A 22,736-nucleotide genomic window follows, 5' to 3' on the forward strand; every position below is an offset into this window, starting at 1 on the left:
CATTTCTGTGTCGCCCATTGACTTCCATGCATTCCGCCGCGGAAGTCCAAAGGTAACGCGTTGTTGACTTTGCGGCAGGTAGGCTGCTGATCGGAAACTTCCGGTGCAAGGCGATGCAACAAGAATACTAGGCCCCATAGACTTCCATTGCTGCTGCGTTACCCTGCATGCACAAAGGATAATGCAGCGCAATGGAACCGGCCTAGTGTAAAAGGGTCCTACAAGGTAAAATCACCCATGCTCTCTCACCCACTCACATTCCGTATAAAGGGAAACGATAAGAACAATATCCTCTGAGGTGAGCCACAACTCCCACATAGACTTTATACCAGTACAAGGATATGTATATCAGAAGTATTGAATACATTTGAAGAAGTTTTATGCAAAAATACAAAAAGTCTTTATTGAAGACAGCAATTGTGCAAAAAAGTTCATAAAAGATATCCTTCAGGAAACATTTTCCATAGCAAAGAATGGCAAACATACAGCAGTGATTAACATGAAGATTAGTGCAGTTGTAAATATTGAGGCGACAACGTCGACTTGTTTCGGGATAGACCCTTCATCAGGCAGGAGGCCATTCTCCTCCAGCTCCTGCCATGTGCGGTTCCTGTGCTTGAAAATTGGAGGAGTGGTCTTACCTGGCTTCATTCTGTCCAGATGTCTGTCATGAGCGTGTGTTAACTAGACAGATTTTGTTTTTATATGTGGAGGCCTGATGAAGGGTCTATCCCGAAACAAGTCGACGTTGTCGCCTCAATATTTACAACTGCACTAATCTTCATGTTAATCACTGCTGTATGTTCGCTATTCTTTGCTATGGAAAATGTTTACTGCGTTGGCCGGTCTGCGCGCATCCTGAAGCGCGCGCCTGTGCCTGGGAGCATTCTGCGCATGTGTATGACATAACTATATCATGCACATGATATAAGCAAGCACATGCACTCTCAGCCATGGGCGCGCACTGTAGGATGCACGCAGCCCGGCCAGCCCCTACGCAGTAATGCCCAACTCTGGCGACCCGGAAGAGGCTGCAGTAGGGGCATTTAGGTAGACTGTGGGGGCAGGGAGGAGACTGGGGGCCTGCCCCTGCCCCCCCCCCCCCCATTTCTCTAGCATGTTTCGCATCTGGTATCCTTTAAATAGGAATGTTCTCTCTGACCATAATTCAGCCTGTTGGAGACTAGCACAGGATCGCTCAGCGACTCTTCCCACTGTTCTTGGTCTCTCGGATGAACAATCACTGTGTGGGCGGGGTTTGCCTGCTCTGAGAGACGGCTATGCTTACTGAAAAGAAGTAGCATTACCCACAGACCAGAGAGGAAGGACCAGACAGATTCTGCAAGCAGCTGAATGGATGAACAAGAGACCTCCGCTAACAGCTTTTTACCCATGACCCTTCATTGCGTCATTGCTCACCAATTTACTGATACAGGTAGTCCTCGACTTATGAACGCCCGACGTACGAACGACCCACCGATACGAACGGCATGGATTCAGTGTTTCCATGGGAACAAGCCAAACAACATTTTTCAAATTGGACTTGCAGTTTTTGAGAAAATCTATTTAAAAAAAAATTCTAAGAAAAAAATGTGTTTTAAACTTGTATAAGCAGGTACAAAGGGCAGAGGTGACACAGAGGGGGACACTGGAGGCACAGGGGTCAGAGGAGGTACAGGGGACAGAGATAGCACATTGTTCCGACTTAAGAACAGGTTCAGGTTAAGAACGAACCTACAGTCCCCCATCTCGTTCGTTAAAGAGACACTGAAGCGAAAAAAAAAATATGATATAGTGAATTGGTTGTGTACTATGAATAATTACTAGAAGATTAGCAGCAAAGAAAATATTCTCATACTTTTATTTTCAGGTATATAGTGTTTTTTCTAACATTGCATCATTCTATACCGTATATACTCGCATATAAGCCGACCCGCATATAAGCCGACCCCCCAACTTTTCCCTGAAAAAACTGGGAAAAATGATTGACCCCCATATAAGCCGGGGGTAGGAAATGCTGGATTGGTGCAGCCCCCCAGTGTGTCCCAGTATAGCTAGTATAGTGCCCAGTATAGGTAGGTAGTGTCCAGTATAGCTAGTATAGTGCCCAGTATAGCTAGTAAAGTGCCCAGTATAGCCAGTATAGTGCCCAGTATAGCGCCCAGTATGGGTAGGTAGTGCCTCAGTTTAGCTAGTATAGTGCCCAGTTTAGCTAGTATAGTGCCCCAGTATGGCTAGTAAAGTGCCCAGTTTAGCCAGTATAGTGCCCAGTTTAGCCAGTATAGTGCCCAGTTTAGCCAGTATAGTGCCCAGTTTAGCCAGTATAGTGCCCAGTTTAGCCAGTATAGTGCCCAGTTTAGCTAGTATAGTGCCCAGTTTAGCCAGTATAGTGCCCAGTTTAGCCAGTATAGTGCCCAGTTTAGCCAGTATAGTGCCCAGTTTAGCCAGTATAGTGCCCAGTTTAGCCAGTATAGTGCCCAGTTTAGCTAGTATAGTGCCCAGTTTAGCTAGTATAGTGCCCAGTTTAGCTAGTATAGTGCCCAGTTTAGCCAGTATAGTGCCCCAGTTTAGCTAGTATAGTGCCCAGTTTAGCCAATATAGTGCCCAGTTTAGCCAATATAGTGCCCAGTTTAGCTAGTATAGTGCCCAGTTTAGCCAATATAGTGCCCAGTTTAGCCAGTATAGTGCCCAGTTTAGCCAGTATAGTGCCCAGCATAGGTAGGTAGTACTCCCGGCTCCCTCCCCGCCGCTGCTATTACCTGCTTAGGCAGCGGCCGCTTCCTAATCCGCGTTCCTCTTCTTTCTCAGCGTGTATCACAGCAGCGCACCCGGCGCTGCTGCTGTGACGATGCAGAGTGCAGGAAAGAGCGCGGCTCCCTATAACGGCGATCTGTATCGCCGTTACCAGGGGAACCGCTCTTTCCTGCCCCTGCATCGTCACAGCAGCAGCGCCAGGCGCGCTGCTGTGATACACGCTGAAAAGTTTAAGAAGAGAAACGCGGATTAGGAAGCGGCCGCTGCCTGCAGGTAATAGCAGCGGCGGCCACGGGGGGAGCGGGGAGGGGGGGGAGCGGGGCGCGGAACACCCACCACCCACCACTATACCACCAGGGAAGACTCGCATACAAGCCGACCCCCCAACTTTTGACCCCCTTTTTGGGGGTCAAAAATTCGGCTTGTATGCGAGTATATACGGTAATATGTGCAGATTACACAACACTCAGCATTCAAAATGAGTCTTTCAGAGCAGTCTGTGAAGTAATGACCTCTCCTCTAGCAGAGGAAAAGTAAATAGTCCAGGAACAGTTGAGATAATAAAAGTCAGATAACAGCCCTCTCCACGACTGATGCTACGTACACACATGCGACAACGATCGTTCGTTGTCAACGACGAACGATCTTTTAATTGACGAAAGAACGACCGAAGTAAAGTTAGTTGTAAAAAGTGTGTAACGATCACATCGTTAGAACGAACGTTACACCACGTAAAAGCACTTAATGCGCCTGCGCATAAAATTGTAAAGTTCCTTGGAGAAAAAGTGAAATGCGCATGTCCAGCCTGGTACGAACGATCGTTTCCAACGATGTACCACTTTTGCTAACGATCGTCGGTGGTAAAAATCCGCCAAGACAGAACTTTGTTTTGTAGCGATTTGCCTCGTTCATCGTTTGCCTTAATAGTCGTTGGTTCGTTTTTTGTAACGATCGTCGTTGGTAAGGATCGGGGAACGATCATTACAAACGACTATAGTCGCATGTGTGTACGCACCTTAACTTAGTCGGAGAGCTTAATGGCTTGTTTGCATAGAGATAACAACTGGAGTTTCTCAACTCTTCCTGTACTGGAAACAATTACACTGATGTATCTGATCTTAATGTTTTATTTCTTAGCTGTGCTACACATACAAATCATAATATCATCATTTTTTTTTTCGCTTCAGTGTCTCTTTAACCGGGGACTACCTGTGTTTGAAAAAACTAAAAAAAAACTAATGAATTTCCCAACCCTTGCTGACAAATGATTAACCAATCAGCATCTGCTTATTTAAGTATCACTTCAAGAACAGTTGCAACAAATTAGATGAGCACATGATGGAATCTGTAGTAGTTTAATTCAACACGGGTAGAAGTTTGTAAACTTTCTCGCTCACCAAGTACTGCTGATCGGGGTCATCGGACCGCAAGAGGTGGATAAACCTCCCAACCAGGCCTTGCTCCTCCGCAAAGTCTTCTGGGTCGGGGTCTTCGGCTGGCTGATCTGGTTGGTCTTGGATCAGCGTTGATACCAAGTTCATGATGGCGTCCACCTGTCAAACGAGAAAGGGGATAATCTATACGTAGCAGTGAGAGGGAACGTTCTGCAGGCTCTCCCATGGCGACATACTGGGCCTAATAGGTCTACTGGATCTTTGATAAACTTTGGTAACCATTCAAGCTGAGTACACACAAGAGATAAAAGTCTTGGCCAACCAAGGAATCTGCGACATGTGCAAACGATAAATTCATGCAAAAGACGCGAGTACGATTTTTGCCATTTACTTCCTTCTTGTTTACACATGCCTTACGCACACAGAAGTTAAAGTGGTATTAAACTCTGACATAATATTCCTACGTTTTATATCCCATACAGTTCTCATATTTGCTTTTGTGCATAAGTATTATTGTTCATTTAGAAATTACAAGTTCCCTAAGTACAGTTTTATTTGCTCTGGAAGCTGCCATTGCACTTTATTCATAACTGGTGTATTTATATTGTAATGTACCCAGCAATGATTTCTGAGCAGTGTTTCAGTTCTGGACACATTAGAAGAAGTTTCTGCACAGCCAGGGAATGTTTACATTTCTCTCTGCTACAATTAAATGAGTTATCAGGCCTAAAATAAGAAAATAGGCGCTACTTACCCTTACCCCACGCAGCCGTTCGCCGTAGCTCCGTCCCGATCCCCGGCGATGACGTGAGAACTACTGCGACTGCTCAGTCTGCTCCGGTCCACGTGGCGGTGATTGACAGCGCCGATCACGTAGGCGCAGTACAGGCCAACCTGGAGGTCGGCCTGATGTCATCGGCGGGGACCAGGACGGAGCTGCAGCGAACGGCTGCATGCAGAGCTGTGGCGAGGGACATGCTGGGGAGATTGGGGCTGGAGGAAGCCCCGTGTAAGTAGTACTTATTTTATTATTTTAGGCCTGATAAATCCTTTAAAGGAATACTATCGATTTAAAACGACTTTTTTTTTTAATACTTTATATTAGTGTACACATTACCACTAGTGCTAGGGGCACTTTATTTATTCACCCAGGTCTCTCTCCTATTTCTGCTTAAAAATTCATTTCTCACACAGCTCACAAATATATGTCACTGTGTCACTCACAGCATACAGCAGACATGAGGAGAAATAGGCTGATCTGAGGAGGTAACAGGTAACTAAATGAACTGTAATATTGCTGGACTATAACTAGCTATAACACTAGTCTGTGTTTACACTCAGACTGTTTGCCTGGCTGCCTCCTTGTGGTTATTCACTCCAGGCTGCATCCACTTTACAAGCTGCTGAGAAGGGCAGACCACTGTCTACAATTAGCATTATTAGTATCTTTATCAGTCAAGAGAAGCAAAGATAATAAACACACATTGCTAGAATCTTTAACCCCTTACCACCATATCAACAAGATTCTTTCAGCAAGGTATTAAACTATAAACTGAGGAGTTGATAGCAGCTCCCCTGTGCAGAGACATGGTCTAGTCCTCTGGGAGCCCTCAGTATTAGATACATTTTGTATCCAAAACTGACCATTTTACAGCTGAGAGGAACAGCAGTGTGAGGAATCAAATTGCTCCTAGTACTTGCCCTAATGTGTGCTACAACATACAGCATTTAAAAATAAATGCATAATTGATTGTATTCCTTTAAGTAAACAAAAGAATGTTATCACCAGTTTAGATGTGGATCTCCCTGCAGAGAGCTTGCTATTGAAAAAGTAAGTCCTATGTTTTAACCATTTGAATGCTGTTCTGCTAAAAACGAAAAAACATTTTAAGTAGTATATTATATGCTGTAAATAATCTTTTAGAGCAAAGAAGAAATGCCGGGTTTTATACCGCTTTAAGAAATATCTGGTGATCTCATATTAAAGTACTCCGGTAGTCAAAAAAACAACAAATGTGCACATAGTCAGTGCTAGCACTGCATCCTGTGCTTAACAGCTGCCGAAGTATGGCTAGCATTTCCCACAGGTACAGCAGAGAGTGAGGGAAGCACAGGAAGTATGGCTAGCATTTCCCACAGGTACAGCAGAGAGTGAGGGAAGCACAGGAAGTAGGGCTAGCATTGCCCATAGGTACAGCAGACAGTGAGGGAAGCACAGGAAGTAGGGCTAGCATTGCCCATAGGTACAGCAGGCAGTGGGGGAAGCACAGGAAGTAGAGCTAGCATTGCCCATAGGTACAGCAGGCAGTGGGGGAAGGACAGGAAGTAGGGCTAGCATTGCCCATAGGTACAGCAGACAGTGAGGGAAGCACAGGAAGTAGGGCTAGCATTGCCCATAGGTACAGCAGACAGTGAGGGAAGCACAGGAAGTAGGGCTAGCATTGCCCATAGGTACAGCAGGCAGTGGGGGAAGCACAGGAAGTAGAGCTAGCATTGCCCATAGGTACAGCAGGCAGTGGGGGAAGGACAGGAAGTAGGGCTAGCATTGCCCATAGGTACAGCAGACAGTGAGGGAAGCACAGGAAGTAGGGCTAGCATTGCCCATAGGTACAGCAGACAGTGAGGGAAGCACAGGAAGTAGGGCTAGCATTGCCCATAGGTACAGCAGACAGTGAGGGAAGCACAGGAAGTAGGGCTAGCATTGCCCATAGGTACAGCAGGCAGTGGGGGAAGGACAGGAAGTAGGGCTAGCATGGCCCATACGTACAGCAGGCAGTGGGGGAAGCACAGGAAGTAGAGCTAGCATTGCCCATAGGTACAGCAGGCAGTGGGGGAAGCACAGGAAGTAGGGCTAGCATTGCCCATAGGTACAGCAGGCAGTGGGGGAAGCACAGGAAGTAGGGCTATCAGTGCCCATAGGTACAGCAGACAGTGAGGGAAGCAAAGGAAGTAGGGCTAGCATTGCCCACATAGGTACAGCAGACATTGAGGGAAGCACAGGAAGTAGGGCTAGCATTGCCCACAGGTACAGCAGACAGTGGAGGAAGCACAGGAAGTAGGGCTAGCATTTCCCATAAATACAGCAGACAGTGAGGGAAGCACAGGAAGTAGAGCTAGCATTGCCCATAGGTACAGCAGAGAGTGAGGGAAGCACAGGAAGTAGGGCTAGCATTGCCCATAGGTACAGCAGAGAGTAAGGGAAGCACAGGAAGTAGGGCTAGCATTGCCCATAGGTACAGCAGACAGTGAGGGAAGCACAGGAAGTAGGGCTAGCATTGCCCATAGGTACAGCAGACAGTGAGGGAAGCACGGGAAGTAGGGCTAGCATTGCCCATAGGTACAGCAGACAGTGAGGGAAGCACAGGAAGTAGGGCTAGCATTGCCCATAGGTACAGCAGCCAGTGAGGGAAGCACAGGAAGTAGGGCTAGCATTGCCCATAGGTACAGCAGACAGTGGAGGAAGCACAGGAAGTAGGGCTAGCATTTCCCATAAATACAGCAGACAGTGAGGGAAGCACAGGAAGTAGAGCTAGCATTGCCCATAGGTACAGCAGAGAGTGAGGGAAGCACAGGAAGTAGGGCTAGCATTGCCCATAGGTACAGCAGACAGTGAGGGAAGCACAGGAAGTAGGGCTAGCATTGCCCATAGGTACAGCAGAGAGTGAGGGAAGCACAGGAAGTAGGGCTAGCATTGCCCACAGGTACAGCAGAGAGTGAGAGAAGCACAGGAAGTAGGGCTAGCATTTCCCATAAATACAGCAGACAGTGAGGGAAGCACAGGAAGTAGAGCTAGCATTGCCCATAGGTACAGCAGAGAGTGAGGGAAGCACAGGAAGTAGGGCTAGCATTGCCCATAGGTACAGCAGACAGTGAGGGAAGCACAGGAAGTAGGGCTAGCATTGCCCATAGGTACAGCAGACAGTGAGGGAAGCACAGGAAGTAGGGCTAGCATTGCCTATAGGTACAGCAGCCAGTGAGGGAAGCACAGGAAGTAGGGCTAGCATTGCCCATAGGTACAGCAGACAGTGAGGGAAGCACAGGAAGTAGGGCTAGCATTTCCCATAAATACAGCAGACAGTGAGGGAAGCACAGGAAGTAGAGCTAGCATTGCCCATAGGTACAGCAGAGAGTGAGGGAAGCACAGGAAGTAGGGCTAGCATTGCCCATAGGTACAGCAGACAGTAAGGGAAGCACAGGAAGTAGGGCTAGCATTGCCCATATGTACAGCAGACAGTGAGGGAAGCACAGAAAGTAGGGCAAGCATTGCCCATAGGTACGGCAGACAGTGAGGGAAGCACAGGAAGTAGGGCTAGCATTGCTAATAGGTACAGCAGACAGTGAGGGAAGCACAGGAAGCAGGGCTAGCATTGCCTGTAGGTACAGCAGACAGTGGAGGAAGCACAAGAAATAGGGCTAGCATTGCCCATAGGTACAGCAGACAGTGAGGGAAGCACAGGAAGTAGAGCTAGCATTGCCCATAGGTACAGCAGACAGTGAGGGAAGCACAGGAAGCAGGGCTAGCATTGCCCATATGTATAGCAGCCAGTGAGGGAAGCACAGGAAGTAGAGCTAGCATTGCCCATAGGTACAGCAGCCAGTGAGGGAAGCACAGGAAGTAGGGCTAGCATTGCCCACAGGTACAGCAGACAGTGGGGGAAGCACAAGAAGTAGGGCTAGCATTGCTCATAGGTACAGCAGACAGTAAGGGAAGCACAGGAAGTAGGGCTAGCATTGCCCATAGGTACGGCAGACAGTGAGGGAAGCACAGAAAGTAGGGCTAGCATTGCCTATAGGTACAGCAGACAGTGAGGAAAGCACAGGAAATAGGGCTAGCATTGCCCATAGGTACAGCAGACAGTGAGGGAAGCACAGGAAGTAGGGCTAGCATTGCCCACATGTACAGCAGACAGTGAGGGTAGCACAGGAAGCAGGGCTAGCACTGCCCATAGGTACAGCAGAGAGTGAGGGAAGCACAGGAAGTAGGGCTAGCATTGCCCATAGGTACAGCAGACAGTGGAGGAAGCACAGGAAGTAGGGCTAGCATTGCCCATAGGTACAGCAGACAGTGAGGGAAGCACAGGAAGTAGGGCTAGCATTGCCCATAGGTACAGCAGAGAGTGAGGGAAGCACAGGAAGTAGGGCTAGCATTGCCCATAGGTACAGCAGGCAGTGGGGGAAGCACAGGAAGTAGGGCTAGCATTGCCCATAGGTACAGCAGACAGTGAGGGAAGCACAGGAAGTAGGGCTAGCATTGCCCATAGGTACAGCAGACAGTGACGGTAGCATAGGAAGTAGGGCTAGCATTGCCCATAGGTACAGCAGCCAGTGAGGGAAGCACAGGGAGCAGGGCTAGCACTGCCCATAGGTACAGCAGAGAGTGAGGGAAGCACAGTACTGAGGGCTAGCATTCGCATGTACCCAGTAGATAGACTGTGTGGGAAACACAAAGTATGACTAGCATTGGCCATTAGCATAGCGGACAGTGTGGGAAGTACAGGTTGTAAATAGGAGTAAGATTACCCAAGTGTTTATTACCTGGTCCTGAGAGCCGACCTCGGTGTTGTACTCCAAGCCACTGCTCAGCACATAGCAGCTCATGCTCTTCCTGGACTCGTAGTCGAAGTACTCGAAGAGAGGGTGGAAGTGTTTGAGCTTCAGTACGGTCAGAATATTGTTGTAGGTGTCCACCGGGATCTTCAGCAGCCGGGTCAGCTCCTTGGAGACGGCGCTGCTGGTGGCAATGCTGCAAAACACATACATGACACTGACGGGGATTCTGAAGTGACAACCAGCAATATAACAAACTTTAAAGAGGCCCTGTAGTGCCATATAGTAGAATGCAGTAAATTATTCAGGATACACTTTTACAGCAATTTTCCTGGTTTCAGCATAAGAAACATTAACTGTTTATACAGTGGTGTGAAAAACTATTTGCCCCCTTCCTGAATTCTTATTCTTTTGCATGTTTGTCACACTTAAATGTTTCTGCTCATGAAAAACCGTTAACTATTAGTCAAAGATAACATAATTGAACACAAAATGCAGTTTTAAATGATGGTTTTTATTATTTAGTGAGAAAAATAACTCAAAACCTACATGGCCTTGTGTGAAAAAGAAATTGCCCCCTGAACCTAATAACTGGTTGGGCCACCCTTAGCAGCAATAACTGCAATCAAGCGTTTGCGATAACTTGCAACAAGTCTTTTATAGCGCTCTGGAGGAATTTTGGCCCACTCATCTTTGCAGAATTGTTGTAATTCAGCTTTATTTGAGGGTTTTCTAGCATGGACCGCCTTTTTAAGGTCATGCCACAACATCTCAATAGGATTCAGGTCAGGACTTTGACTAGGCCACTCCAAAGTCTTCATTTTGTTTTTCTTCAGCCATTCAGAGGTGGATTTGCTGGTGTGTTTTGGGTCATTGTCCTGCTGCAGCACCCAAGATCGCTTCAGCTTGAGTTGAGGAACAGATGGCCGGACATTCTCCTTCAGGATTTTTTGGTAGACAGTAGAATTCATGGTTCCATCTATCACAGCAAGCCTTCCAGGTCCTGAAGCAGCAAAACAACCCCAGACCATCACACTACCACCACCATATTTTACTGTTGGTATGATGTTCTTTTGCTGAAATGCTGTGTTACTTCTACGCCAGATGTAACGGGACATGCACCTTCCAAAAAGTTCAACTTTTGTCTCGTCGGTCCACAAGGTATTTTCCCAAAAGTCTTGCCAATCATTGAGATTTTTTTTAGCAAAATTGAAACGAGCCTTAATGTTCTTTTTGCTTAAAAGTGGTTTGCGCCTTGGATATCTGCCATGCAGACCATTTTTGCCCAGTCTCTTTCTTATGGTGGAATCATGAACAATGACCTTAATTGAGGCAAGTGAGGCCTGCAGCTCTTTAGATGTTGTCCTGGGGTCTTTTGTGGCCTCTCGGATGAGTTTTCTCTGCGCTCTTGGGGTAATTTTGGTCGGCCAGCCACTCCTGGGAAGGTTCATCACTGTTCCATGTTTTTGCCATTTGTGGATAATGGCTCTCACTGTGGTTCGCTGGAGTCCCAAAGCTTTAGAAATGGCTTTATAACCTTTACCAGACTGATCGATCTCAATTACAGTACTTGGTTCTCATTTGTTCCTGAATTTATTTGGATCTTGGCATGATGTCTAGCTTTAGAGGTGCTTTTGGTCTACTTCTCTGTGTCAGATAGCATCTATTTAAGTGATTTCTTGATAGAAACAGGTGTGGCAGTAATCAGGCCTGGGGGTGACTACAGAAATTGAACTCAGGTGTGATAAACCACTGTTAAGTTATTTTTTAACAAGGGGGGCAATCACTTTTTCACACAGGGCCATGTAGATTTGGAGTTTTTTTTCCTCACTAAATAATAAAAACCATCATTTAAAACTGCATTTTGTGTTCAATTATGTTATCTTTGACTAATAGTTAACGGTTTTTGATGAGCAGAAATATTTAAGTGTGACAAACATGCAAAAGAATAAGAAATCAGGAAGGGGGCAAATAGTTCACACCACTGTACATACCAATCAATATATATATATATATATATATATATATATATATATAGATAGATAGATAGATAGATAGATAGATAGATAGATAGATAGATAGATAGATATTCACATGTACAGCCCCCTCCCCGTAGCTAGATGCGCCCCACAGATGATACAGCTGTGTCAAGACGCCACACGATGACATCATAGATAGGAGACAGCGATTGCCACACATGAAAAATCCCCGATAGTTGCACCGCTGACATTGCACGCTCCGCTTCACAAGCCACAGGTAGACTTGGGCAGCACACTCTGCACACCATGCTGCAGGGGATGGGGGGGGCACGGACACAGCGGGGAGCCAGCTGGTAAGAGCAGGATCACTAGTGCACAATCCTTATGCTCCTCTGCCAGTAACAACACCTGCTCCACCATCCATTCTGCTCCACTCACCCGCATATAAGCCGAGGGGGTAACGTTTGAGCACATTTCTTGTGCTGAAACATTAGGCTTATATACACGAGTATTTAAGGTATATACTATATATAGCTATATGTAGCCCCCCCCCCCCCCATCTTTCCAGTGATGTTTAGCCTAAGCGGTACATTCTCTTCCCAGAGCATTCTGTGAGAGGAGGCATTATTATCCCTGGCTTCATAGCTTTAAAGTGTATCAGAGATGGTTCACTAGGCTTAATTTATACTTACCCAGGGCTTCCTCCAGCCCCATGAGCAGCACCGAGTCCATTACCGTCCGCCTCGGCCCCTCCATTCTGGCGCTACGACTGCCGATAATCTGTTCAGTCACCACAATTCGGAGTCTGCTGCGCATGCACGCCCCCGCTGCGCTCCCGTCCCCTGGAGCTTTTTGCGCAGGCACAGAATGTTCCGGGGGAAGGGAGCGCGACAAGGGGTGTGCATGCAGCATGTGCAGAAGGCCGTGACTGTCTGGATTACCGGGAGTCAGAGCGGCGTAATGGAGGGGGCAAGGAGGACAGCGAACGCTCACGCGGATTTTTTCAATCTGAAAAATTTCCAAAGGTAAAAATTAGCATTTATGATTATTACCATGGCAACAGGGCAGCTTTCAGAGTTTGTGTCTGGATTTAGCTGGGCTTTAAAACTACAGTTCAGGCTAGATGTATGGGTATCTTAACACTATAGCCTGTGATAAGGCCAGTAAGATCTAGGCTTCTCTGGAAACTTCTGTGTGGGAACTAGAATTATGGGAAGGTTAGCGGCATTAAGGTAGCCATACATTTAGTGAACCTGATTCAATCGAAAAAACGATCGACTTTATTGGGGAATCGACTTCAGTATGGTTGATCGAAAATCAACTAGTGATCCACATACTACAAGCGATATCCTATGCAATTCACCTTCTCATCAATCTGACCGATGTTGTGTCTCCATGCTCTGAATGCAAAAATCGATTCAGAGTCAATCGAATCATACGTAAATAGCGGATTCCTGTGCGATTGACCGATTTCTTCCATCCTGCTGGATCGACTAAGCTGGTCGATTTGACGCATCATCAGCCACTTTTCATGGATTAGGCAAATTTGAACACACTCTAATCTCTCTCGATTCGATAAAATGATTGGATCGAATGGTCAATCTTACAGCAAAATCTTTAGATGTATGGGCACTAGGGAGAATTGTGCTGGAGTTGTTAGTGAGATGGAATTTACACGTTATCTTCCAATTGTACCGCCGATGCTTTAGATTTTGCACCGGCATTTAGTGGGGCCCATGTGGCATAATAGCACCTTTTTGGGGCAGATTTTTGGCCATATGGTTTGATATAACAAAGTATACAGTGTACACACCACGGCTCTGGCATCTACTAATGACAAGGCTATTGATCAAGCACCGGTGTCGAGAGGTTTAATGTAAAAATTATTCATAAGAGCTTTAAATATGAATAATCCATTGCGGGAAGCATTTTTCGCCCCATCTCAGTGGCATAACTCAGCACTGATGTCTAATTGAATAACGAGCGCTCCACTTGCCGTTGGCGGAGAAGGGGAGGATATTGTCCATCACAGGCACATAAGAGCCCTCGAGTGCGGCTGTGTAATTATAGGAAATTGTGCGAGTCGCTATATAATGACATGCTGGTGCCTCTTTATGCTTATTCAGCCTTAAGCATACAATAAGAGGCTGCCTGATGGACAGCAGAACTCAGGGGGTGCAGACAGCCCAGCAGCGCACTTCCATCTGGGGGTCCTGAGAGGTCCTTCCCAGTGATCTGCAGCTGGGAGACAGCCCACATGATTGCCACCCTGGCTGTAAGCAGAGGTTCTGTACAGCAAATTACCCACAGCTGCTTCCATGCAAGAAACTCAAATCCAGAATCATGTTCTTTGCAGACGAGGTAATTGCACCACTTCAAGGCAGATGGTGGAGTCCGAGCAACCCCTGAAATCTCTTCTAGTGACCCAAAGTGTGTTCCCGCTGTGTTAGGCACAGAAAGTTTCAGAGAAAACTAGTGAATGACGACAGAATAGGCGGCTGCATGGTGACAGCTAGATCGCCAGGGAAACCTTAAAGAGAAACTCCAACCTAGAATTGAACTTTATCCCAATCAGTAGCTGATACCCCCTTTTACATGAGAAATATGATTTTCACAAACAGACCATCAGGGGGCGCTGTATGACTGATTTTGTGCTGAAACCTCTCCCACAAGAAGCTCTGAGTACCGCGGTACTCTGGGCAAACTGCCACAATGTAACAAGGTTCACAGACAGGAATTAGCTGTTTACAGCGGTCTCTAACAGCCAAAACAGCTAGGAGCAGCTACATAATCTGCCCACAGTAACAATGTCACCATGTAATAAATGTCAGAATGTAAATCGGGGAGAGGAAAGATTTTACAATGAGCAAACACTGACTAAATCATTTATACATAATTATGGTAAAAAATGAAGCACTTTTTTTACTACATTATTTTCACTGGAGTTCCTCTTTAAAGAGGCACTGCAGTGACAGAACGCAGTTAAGGTTGCAGCATCAGAAACCCTTCCGATATTTATTACTTTATACTGGTCTGTAACCCCATCCCTCCCAGTGATGTTTAACCACTTCACCCCAAGGCGGTTTTTACCCTAACGGACAAGAGCGATTTTCACCTTTCAGTACTCATCCCTTTCATTTGCCAATAGCTTAATCACTACTAATCACAATGAAATGATCTAGATCTTGTTTTTTTCACCACCAATTGGGCTTTTTGGGGTTGATATTTGTTTTCAGTAATTACTTTATTTTCTATGCATTTTAAAGGGAAATAAGAGGAAAAAAAATACACTTTCTCCAATTTCATCCCCTATAGTTTTAATATAAACACTGCTACTGTACATAAAACCCAACTATTTGTCCTGTTATCACATGATTTTAAATTATGTCCCTAGTACAAAGTATGGTGACAATACATCATTTGGAAAAAAAAAAGGTGTATTTTTTCTTTGGAGGTTTTTTTTTCACTATTTTTACATGCACGGGAATGCACATGCACCCGCGGGAGCGCGCACATGCACGCGCGCAGAGGCAGCAGCACTGGCTTATAAAAACGTCCTGGAGCCATTAAGAGGCGCTAGCAGGACGTTTTTGTAAGTCAGCATGTCATTAAAGGGAACCTAAACTGAGAAGAATGTGGAATTTTTTCCTTTAAAAATAATACCAGTTGCCTGACTCTCCTGCTGATCCTGTGTCTCTAATACTGTTAGCCACAGGCCCTCAACAAGCGTGCAGATCAGGTGCTCTGACTGAAGTCAGACTGGATTAGCTGCATGCTTGTTTCAGGTGTGTGATTCAGCCACTACTGCAGCCAGAGAGCAGCAGGACTGCCAGGCAACTGGTATTGTTTAAAAAGAAACATCCATATCCCTCTCAGTTAAGGTTCCCTTTAAGTGGTTAGCCTAGGCCAGGCATGGGCAAACTCGGCCCTCCAGCTGTTACAGAACTACAAGTCCCACAATGCATTGGAGGAGTCTGACAGCCACAGTCATGACTCATAAAGGTAAATGCATTGTGGGATTTGTAGCTCTGTAACAGCTGGAGGGCCGAGTTTGCCCATGCCTGGCCTAGGCTGTTTAGTTATTTCTGGGAGACCAGATATTATTTTCACTGGCTTTGGAATGCTCAGTATACAAACATTCCTCACAGCTTTATTTAGTTACTGGGGGGTCAATCAATTTTTATTCAATGTGTACTGTGGGTTTTCTATTTTAATTTTCCTCTTTGGCCACTAGGCGGTGCTAAGCACACTCCCGGAATAAACCAGGAAGTGCTCGATTTTTTTTTTCGCCTCTACATTTTGTGACGTCCATTTATAGGAATCAAGAGGTCTCCTGATTGGAGGCATCTTGATTCATTCACAGGGACCGTTTGCGGAAGGGAAACAAGTGTTCCTCCGAGGCAATCGATCCCCTGTGATAGCGGCAGGAAACGAGCCACGTGCGCGCATCTATGAGCACGCAACCGCCGCAACACCGCTGGACGAATATATTCGTCTAGATTGCTTTTGAGTGTCAATTTTTGGACAAATATATTCGTCCAGATTGGCACAAGTGGTTAATTTATAGATTATTTAATCGGTTAGCCCACTATAAAATCTTTCCTTTCCATGATCCCTCCCCTACTTTCAGAAATGTATCACAGGTGACGACATCTTCACTGCTGGCAGGTGATGTGTGTGCATAGAACTCCCGGCATACAAACATTCTGCAGTGGGGGGGTGCAGGTATTGCTTGCTTGGCAGTTGGAAACAGCCGTTATTTCCCACAATGCAATGAGGTTCACAGACCGGAAACTGTCAGGACCATGGTCATGACATCACACTGTGGGAGGGGTTTCACCACAATATCAGCCATACAGCGCCCCCTGATGATCTATTTGAGAAAAAGTAAAGATCTCTCGTGGGGAAGGAGGTATCAGCTATTGATTGGGACGTTCAATCTAAGGTTAAAGTTCCTCTTGAAAAAGACTCATCTGTTCACTATTGCTTACCAATCACCTTCATAACTCCGCCCCCCTTCCCTTAGACATACACCTCACCCCCTCTTATGTGTCCCTCTACCCCACACCTTAGATTGTAAACCAATTTGGCAGGGACCATCCTCCCTGTGTGCTCTTCTCCACCACCATATGGACTCAGTGACTCATCTGCTCTATTCATACCTACATTGTTACATCACCATTTTGTTTGTGTGCCAATGAACGCTGTAATGCCCCTGTGTAAAATTGTTTTATGTTAAATAATGTCTTCCCTAGCTAATGAGCAGCACTGCGTAACATATTAACTCTTTATAAGTAACGTTTATTAATAATAATATTCTGGCGTATAAGACTACTTTTTAACCCTTACAAATGTTCTGAAAAGTCAAGGGTTGTCTTATACGCCGGGTGTCATTGATGCCGGGTGATACGCCCTATCCTGTTACCGCCTCTCAGATCTCGCTGCTGAGGACTGTAGTGAAGCGGTGCAGGCGCACATGTGCGAGATCTGAGAGGCAGAGAGGGAGGTAAATAGGATTCAAGGGCGGGGCCAGAAGGGGAAAAAGGCATGTTTTATGGGCACAGCGCAATCTATTCTTCCATACCGCTCTGATAAACAGGTAGACAAGGAGAGCTGACCAATCCACTTAGGGAGAGTTGACCTATCCAACCAGTCAATCGCCTATATACTGTTATATACAGGCTAACACATACAGTACAGCACCAGTATCTGTTCATACATAGCACCAGTGTATGATTTTTTATTTTTATTTTGTGTGCGTTGGAAGAGGGGTAGTCTTATACGGCGAGTATATCCCAAACTCTACATTTTAACTGGAAGATGGGGGGTCGTCCTATACGCCGGAATACAAAGTAATAATAATAGCCAGACTCCTAAAAGCAAAGCCAACAGAGATAAGGCTTATACTTACCTGGTAAAGGTAAACAGAGGCACAAGTTGGATAAAAAAAGGTAGAGGTGGAAGTGCACTTACCTCCTCAGAGTAGACACAAATTAGTAATAATGATGTATCAACAAAATAATTTATTTATACACGCCAAGATTCAGTAGAACGCGTTTCGCAGGAATGATCCTGCTTCATCAGGCAATAGGAATGGAGTATACAGCAATGCAGGTCTAAGACTAAGCTGCTTACAGTGGTTGCCTGAGTGGTAACCCTCGTGAGTAGAACGATACTTACGTTTCATTATTTCATCCATAACCCGTACAATATAAACTATATTGGGCTCTTGGTGTCCCCTTTTCTTATACTTTCCTGGGGCTTCCTCCAGTCCTCTGTAGGCCGCAGGCTCCCTTGACATCCTCCCAGGCCGCTCCATTGTCCCGAAGTCAGCTATGGTATAGTCCCCATATAGGGATCGCACATGCGACAGGAAGCGAGACTGTGGAATTTACCGGAGCGGACTGTGGGACAGCAGAGCGGCCTGGAAGGACGGCGAGGGATTATTTTATGTCAGGTTTCCTTTCAAGAGGATCTGAGATGAAAAACTAACTATAGCAAGTAACAGTATATGATTATTTCTTTCTGTGATACAATGAGAGCAGCCATGTTCTGCTTGTGATCATTACATACAGGCAAGCTGCTCTGCATCTCCAGCCCTCAGCCTGTGAATACTTCACTCCCCTCTCCTCCTCACTCCGTCCCCCTGCCTCTGAAATCTCTGGCTAGTAACACCTCCTCCTCCTCCGGGAAATTCCTTCTCCTTCCCAGACTGAGCTCCCATGAGCATTTGCTACACGAGACTCAGAATGCCTAGGCACTGGAGGAGCTAGGGGCATGGACACATTTACATGTAATTAGGTAATAAACATTAAAAAAAAAAAAAAAAACACAGCATCTGGGGGAAGAATGCCTAATAAACTGTATGTAAGGTGCAGAAAAATGAAGGCAGCAATTGTTTGTCTCGGATCCACTTTAAAGAGTAACTGTCAGGCTGCAAAAGCAAATTTAAACCTCTATTCTCCTGTGTTAAACAGTTTAGAAGGAAGCCAAAAAGGCAATACTGAAGTTAAAAATCTCTCTTACTTTGATGTTTGCTGAACAGCAAGGCTCTGTATTCCCAAGCTCCTAAGGAGGGAGGCAGGCCGCTTAACAGATACTGCAAAGCATGCTGGGGCTGCTTATTCTCCCCACTGCACTCCCTTGGTCCTCCCCTTCATTTCCCTATCCCACTCTAAGGCTGTTTTCACAGTGGGAAGTTACAGGCTCATGTTACAGCAGCTTGTAATTTGCAGCCCAGCTAACAGCACTGAAAAATCAATGTGCTGTTCACAGGGCACATGTTCCGTTAGAGTATACTGCATGAGTCCACTATTGTTCCTAGCCACATGGCTAATTAATATTCACTGCACAGTAGTGTTGTCCGGATCATGAACCATTAAGATCTTTGATCCTGATCTTTTTTGTGAGTCAAATCATCAGGAAGCAAGGTAAGGGAGGATATGACATCACAATTGGCTTCATACAAGACAGACAAACATGGAACCTGCCATGAGCTGTCAGGAGCATCATTCTCTGCAAATACTATATAAAAATTCTGTGAAATCCAAACGTGGACAGTGAAATGCATATGTAATGTAAGTACAGCCTATATTTAGCTACGGATATATGTGTTTTTTCTCTGAGACCCTATACCTAACAGCTCCTCTTTAAATAAAAAAGTCAGAGGTTCTAGATTTAATCACGTTAAATTATAGTAAAAAAATAAAAAATGACCTTATGGTATTCGTTTGCTTTGATGAGCCGCAGGAGCAGGTAAGACAGCTTTGTAAGAAAGGATAACAGAAAGACACAGTTTCCAAAGCAACCCGTGCCATTATCACCCGTCCATACAACAGAATTATACAGCAAAGCCTGTAACAACACAAATAACAGTGTTCCAGGGACACGGAAACATTGGCCATGAATTACAATGACCTTCAAGAGGACAAATAGGCAAAGGGAACAAGCGGTTTATTCAAGGAAATCAGCAGGTACTGGTTCGCAGAAAGCACCTTTTCACCTGCAATTTTTTGCTTGTCTCCTTTAACAAGGGCTCCCCGACAGCAAAATGAGAGATTGCAAATGTTAGAAAAAGGTCCTAAATATAGTCAACTGGCTTTCCAGTAACAAGGTCACATGACCACCTCAGCTGAAGATTAATCTACAAATGCCAGTTGCCCAGTGTGGACCTCACCAGCTGGATCTAGCCCAAAGCTGGGCAACCTAAGGCCCGCGAGCTGAACACAGGCCCATTAGTGCTTTGAATCCGCCCCGTCGATGTACAGTCATGCTCTTCTCCTCCCTCCCTGCAGGGTTAAGAGCGGTGTGCAATGACAAGTTTAACCACTTGACCACTAAGGGTTTTTTTCCCTTTAGGACCAGAGCAATTTTCACCTGTCAACGCTCCTCCCATTTACGCCAATAACTTAATCACTACGAAATGATCCATCTTGTTTTTTTCGCCACCAATTAGGCTTTCTTTGGGAGCTACATTAGGCTAAGAATTATTTTATTCTAAACGCATTTTAATTCAAAGAAGAAAACCTGGGAAAAAAAAATGTCTTCTCAGTTTTCGGCTATTATAGTGTTAAAATAAACCGTTCTACTGCAGATAAAACCCACACATTTGCCCGTTTGTCCCGGTCATTGCAATGTTTAAAATATTTCCCTAGTACAATGTATGGCGCCAATATTTTATTTGGAAATAAAGGTGCATTTTTTCAGTTTTGCGTCCATCACTAATCACAAACCCGTAAATTAAAAAAAAAAAACGAAAAAAACCCCAGTAATATACCCTCTTGACATGCCCACACTATTAAAAAAAAAAAGTTCAGTCCCTAAGGTAACTATTTATGTATTTTTTTATGCAATTTTTTTTTCTATACAAAAAAAAAAAGTGTTTGGGTAATATGGGAGAGAGTGAGAGGGAAATAGTTAATTTTATATGTCAGTGTTGGGATTTTTATTAAATAAAATGCATTTTTATGTCATTTTACTATTTGGCCACAAGATGTCCTCACACATTACACATTGCGTGGCACTGTAACTCCAGGAAGATACAATGATGCAGGCATGTAATAGATGCCGGCATTCATTGACTCGGGGACTTAGATTAATGAATGGGAACTGCATTCTCATTCCTTCATCTCCCTGCTTACCGGCGGCGACGGCAGCGCGCGGGAGCAACCGGCGGCTGCCCGCCTCAGACGCATCTTCACGGCCCTGGGACTTCAAGTGAAGTTTTCCCAAGCGGTAATTATACTGCACCCGGTGCAGTAAGTAGTTAACTCACCCAATCACAACTTCTAGTGCCTGATCTCCATGGCCACAGTGGTGTCATGTGACCAGCCATCAGTACATGGCAGCGTGTCACATGAGGCCACGGAGATCGGCGCTGGAAGCTATGATTGGCTGAGTAACCTGTCATTACGCACCTCTCGCAGCTCTGCAAGGAGGGAGGGAGAGATGAATGTGGACTGCGAGTGAAAAAGTTTGCCCACCCCTGATGTAGCCTCAGTCTCACGTCTGCAGATTTGCCAACTGATCGTCATCGGAGGGCTTCACCGTTGTGCTTTCCCGATTGGATGAATGCACAGGATCCCCGGGCCTCCTCATCACTTAATGATAATCGATATGCACTAAGGGTGCCTATATATTGCTCGGTCTTTCGGGCCAATCGATCTTCCGATTCCATAATTTTTTTTAAAACAGAAGAGAATTGGTGCTGCAACATGGCCGGCTGAGCAATCTTTCAATCGATTTCAGGCCGAAATTGGCAGAATGGATCGGTCGGGAAGGGCAGGAAAACCTTTATTGCAAGGGCTCGATCAGGTGTGCAGCAGTAACGGCGTTCAATATCACAATGATCGATGGACCCCCCAGCCTGCCTCCTCCCCCTCCGAAGTGTAAAGTACCCCCAACCCTCACAGTGCCTGTGCTCATTGTTTAAAAGTCTCACCTCTCCGCTGGCAAACACCAGCAATGTGTTACACTGGTGAAGGTGTGACATATGGCCACCTTAAAGGAGCACTACCGTGGAAAATTATAAAATATATGTGTATAAAATGTACTTTACTCCCAGAGTAAATTACTTTCTTCCACTAGCACTTACAGCAGTAAAAATCTGACAGGTTTTGGACTAGTCCCATCTCCTCATGGGGGATTCTCAGGGTTTTCTTTATTTTCAAAACCACTTACGGAATAGCAGTTGCTCAGTCCATCTTCTAAAATAATTTGCAAATGAGTGAGGAGGCTTGAGGGTTTCTTTGCATAGATCCTTTCCAGGCAGTGTTACGAATAAAGGAAATACTGAGATTCAACCAAGAGGAGATGGACTAGTCCAAAACCTGTCAGATTTTTACTACCTACTGGAAGCGACAGTAACATAGGAGAAAAGTAATTTATACTGCATTTTAATCTAGGAGAAATATACCTCTTTGAAGTACCGTATATACTTGCATGTGAGCCGGCCCGTGTATAAGCTGAGGTACCCACTTTTCCCTCCGAAACCAGGAAAAAGTGATTGACTCGCCTATAAGCCCCCTCCCTCCCCAGTATAGCCCCCTCCACAGTAGCCAGATGTGCCCCCAGTACAAGTCATCCACCCTCCCTATAGCCAGATGTGCCCCAAGGATGACACAGCCGTCCCATTACGCCACTAGATGGCGTCATAGATATGAGACACAGCGATTGCCACACAGGAAGAATCCCTGATCATTGCACAGCTGACACGTTGCTGCACGCTCCGCTCCACAAGCCGGGGACACAGGTAGTCCTGAGCAGCACACTCTGCACAACATGTTGCAGGGGATGGAGGCACAGACACAGCAGGGAGCCAGCTGGTAAGAGCAGGATCACTAGTGCACAATCCTTACACTCCTCTGCCAGTAACAAAACCAGCTTCACCAACCGTTCTCGTCCACTGACTCGCATATAAGCCGAGGGGGTAACTTTTCCGCACATTTTTTTGCGCTGAAAAATTAGGCTTATACGCGAGTATATAAGGTATGTGAACATGTATATTTTACAGTTTTTCAAGATAGTTGTCCTTTAACTTTTTCACACACTGCTTTGTAATAGA

General features: G+C 45.6%; 1 protein-coding gene across 1 annotated transcript in view; it reads right to left on the reverse strand.

The window, feature by feature from the left end:
* VPS35 (VPS35 retromer complex component) overlaps nucleotides 1–22,736 on the reverse strand; it is a 167,086-nt gene that overhangs the window by 71,583 nt on the left and 72,767 nt on the right. The window contains exons 11-12 of the mRNA XM_068260997.1: nucleotides 9,684–9,891; nucleotides 4,152–4,307 (exon numbers count right to left, since the gene is read on the reverse strand). Of these exons, the coding sequence (XP_068117098.1) occupies nucleotides 4,152–4,307; nucleotides 9,684–9,891 (364 nt within the window). The remainder of the gene's footprint in view (nucleotides 1–4,151; nucleotides 4,308–9,683; nucleotides 9,892–22,736) is intronic.

This window comes from Hyperolius riggenbachi, chromosome 11 (assembly GCF_040937935.1).
Source record: "Hyperolius riggenbachi isolate aHypRig1 chromosome 11, aHypRig1.pri, whole genome shotgun sequence".
Classification (NCBI taxonomy): Eukaryota; Metazoa; Chordata; class Amphibia; order Anura; family Hyperoliidae; genus Hyperolius; species Hyperolius riggenbachi.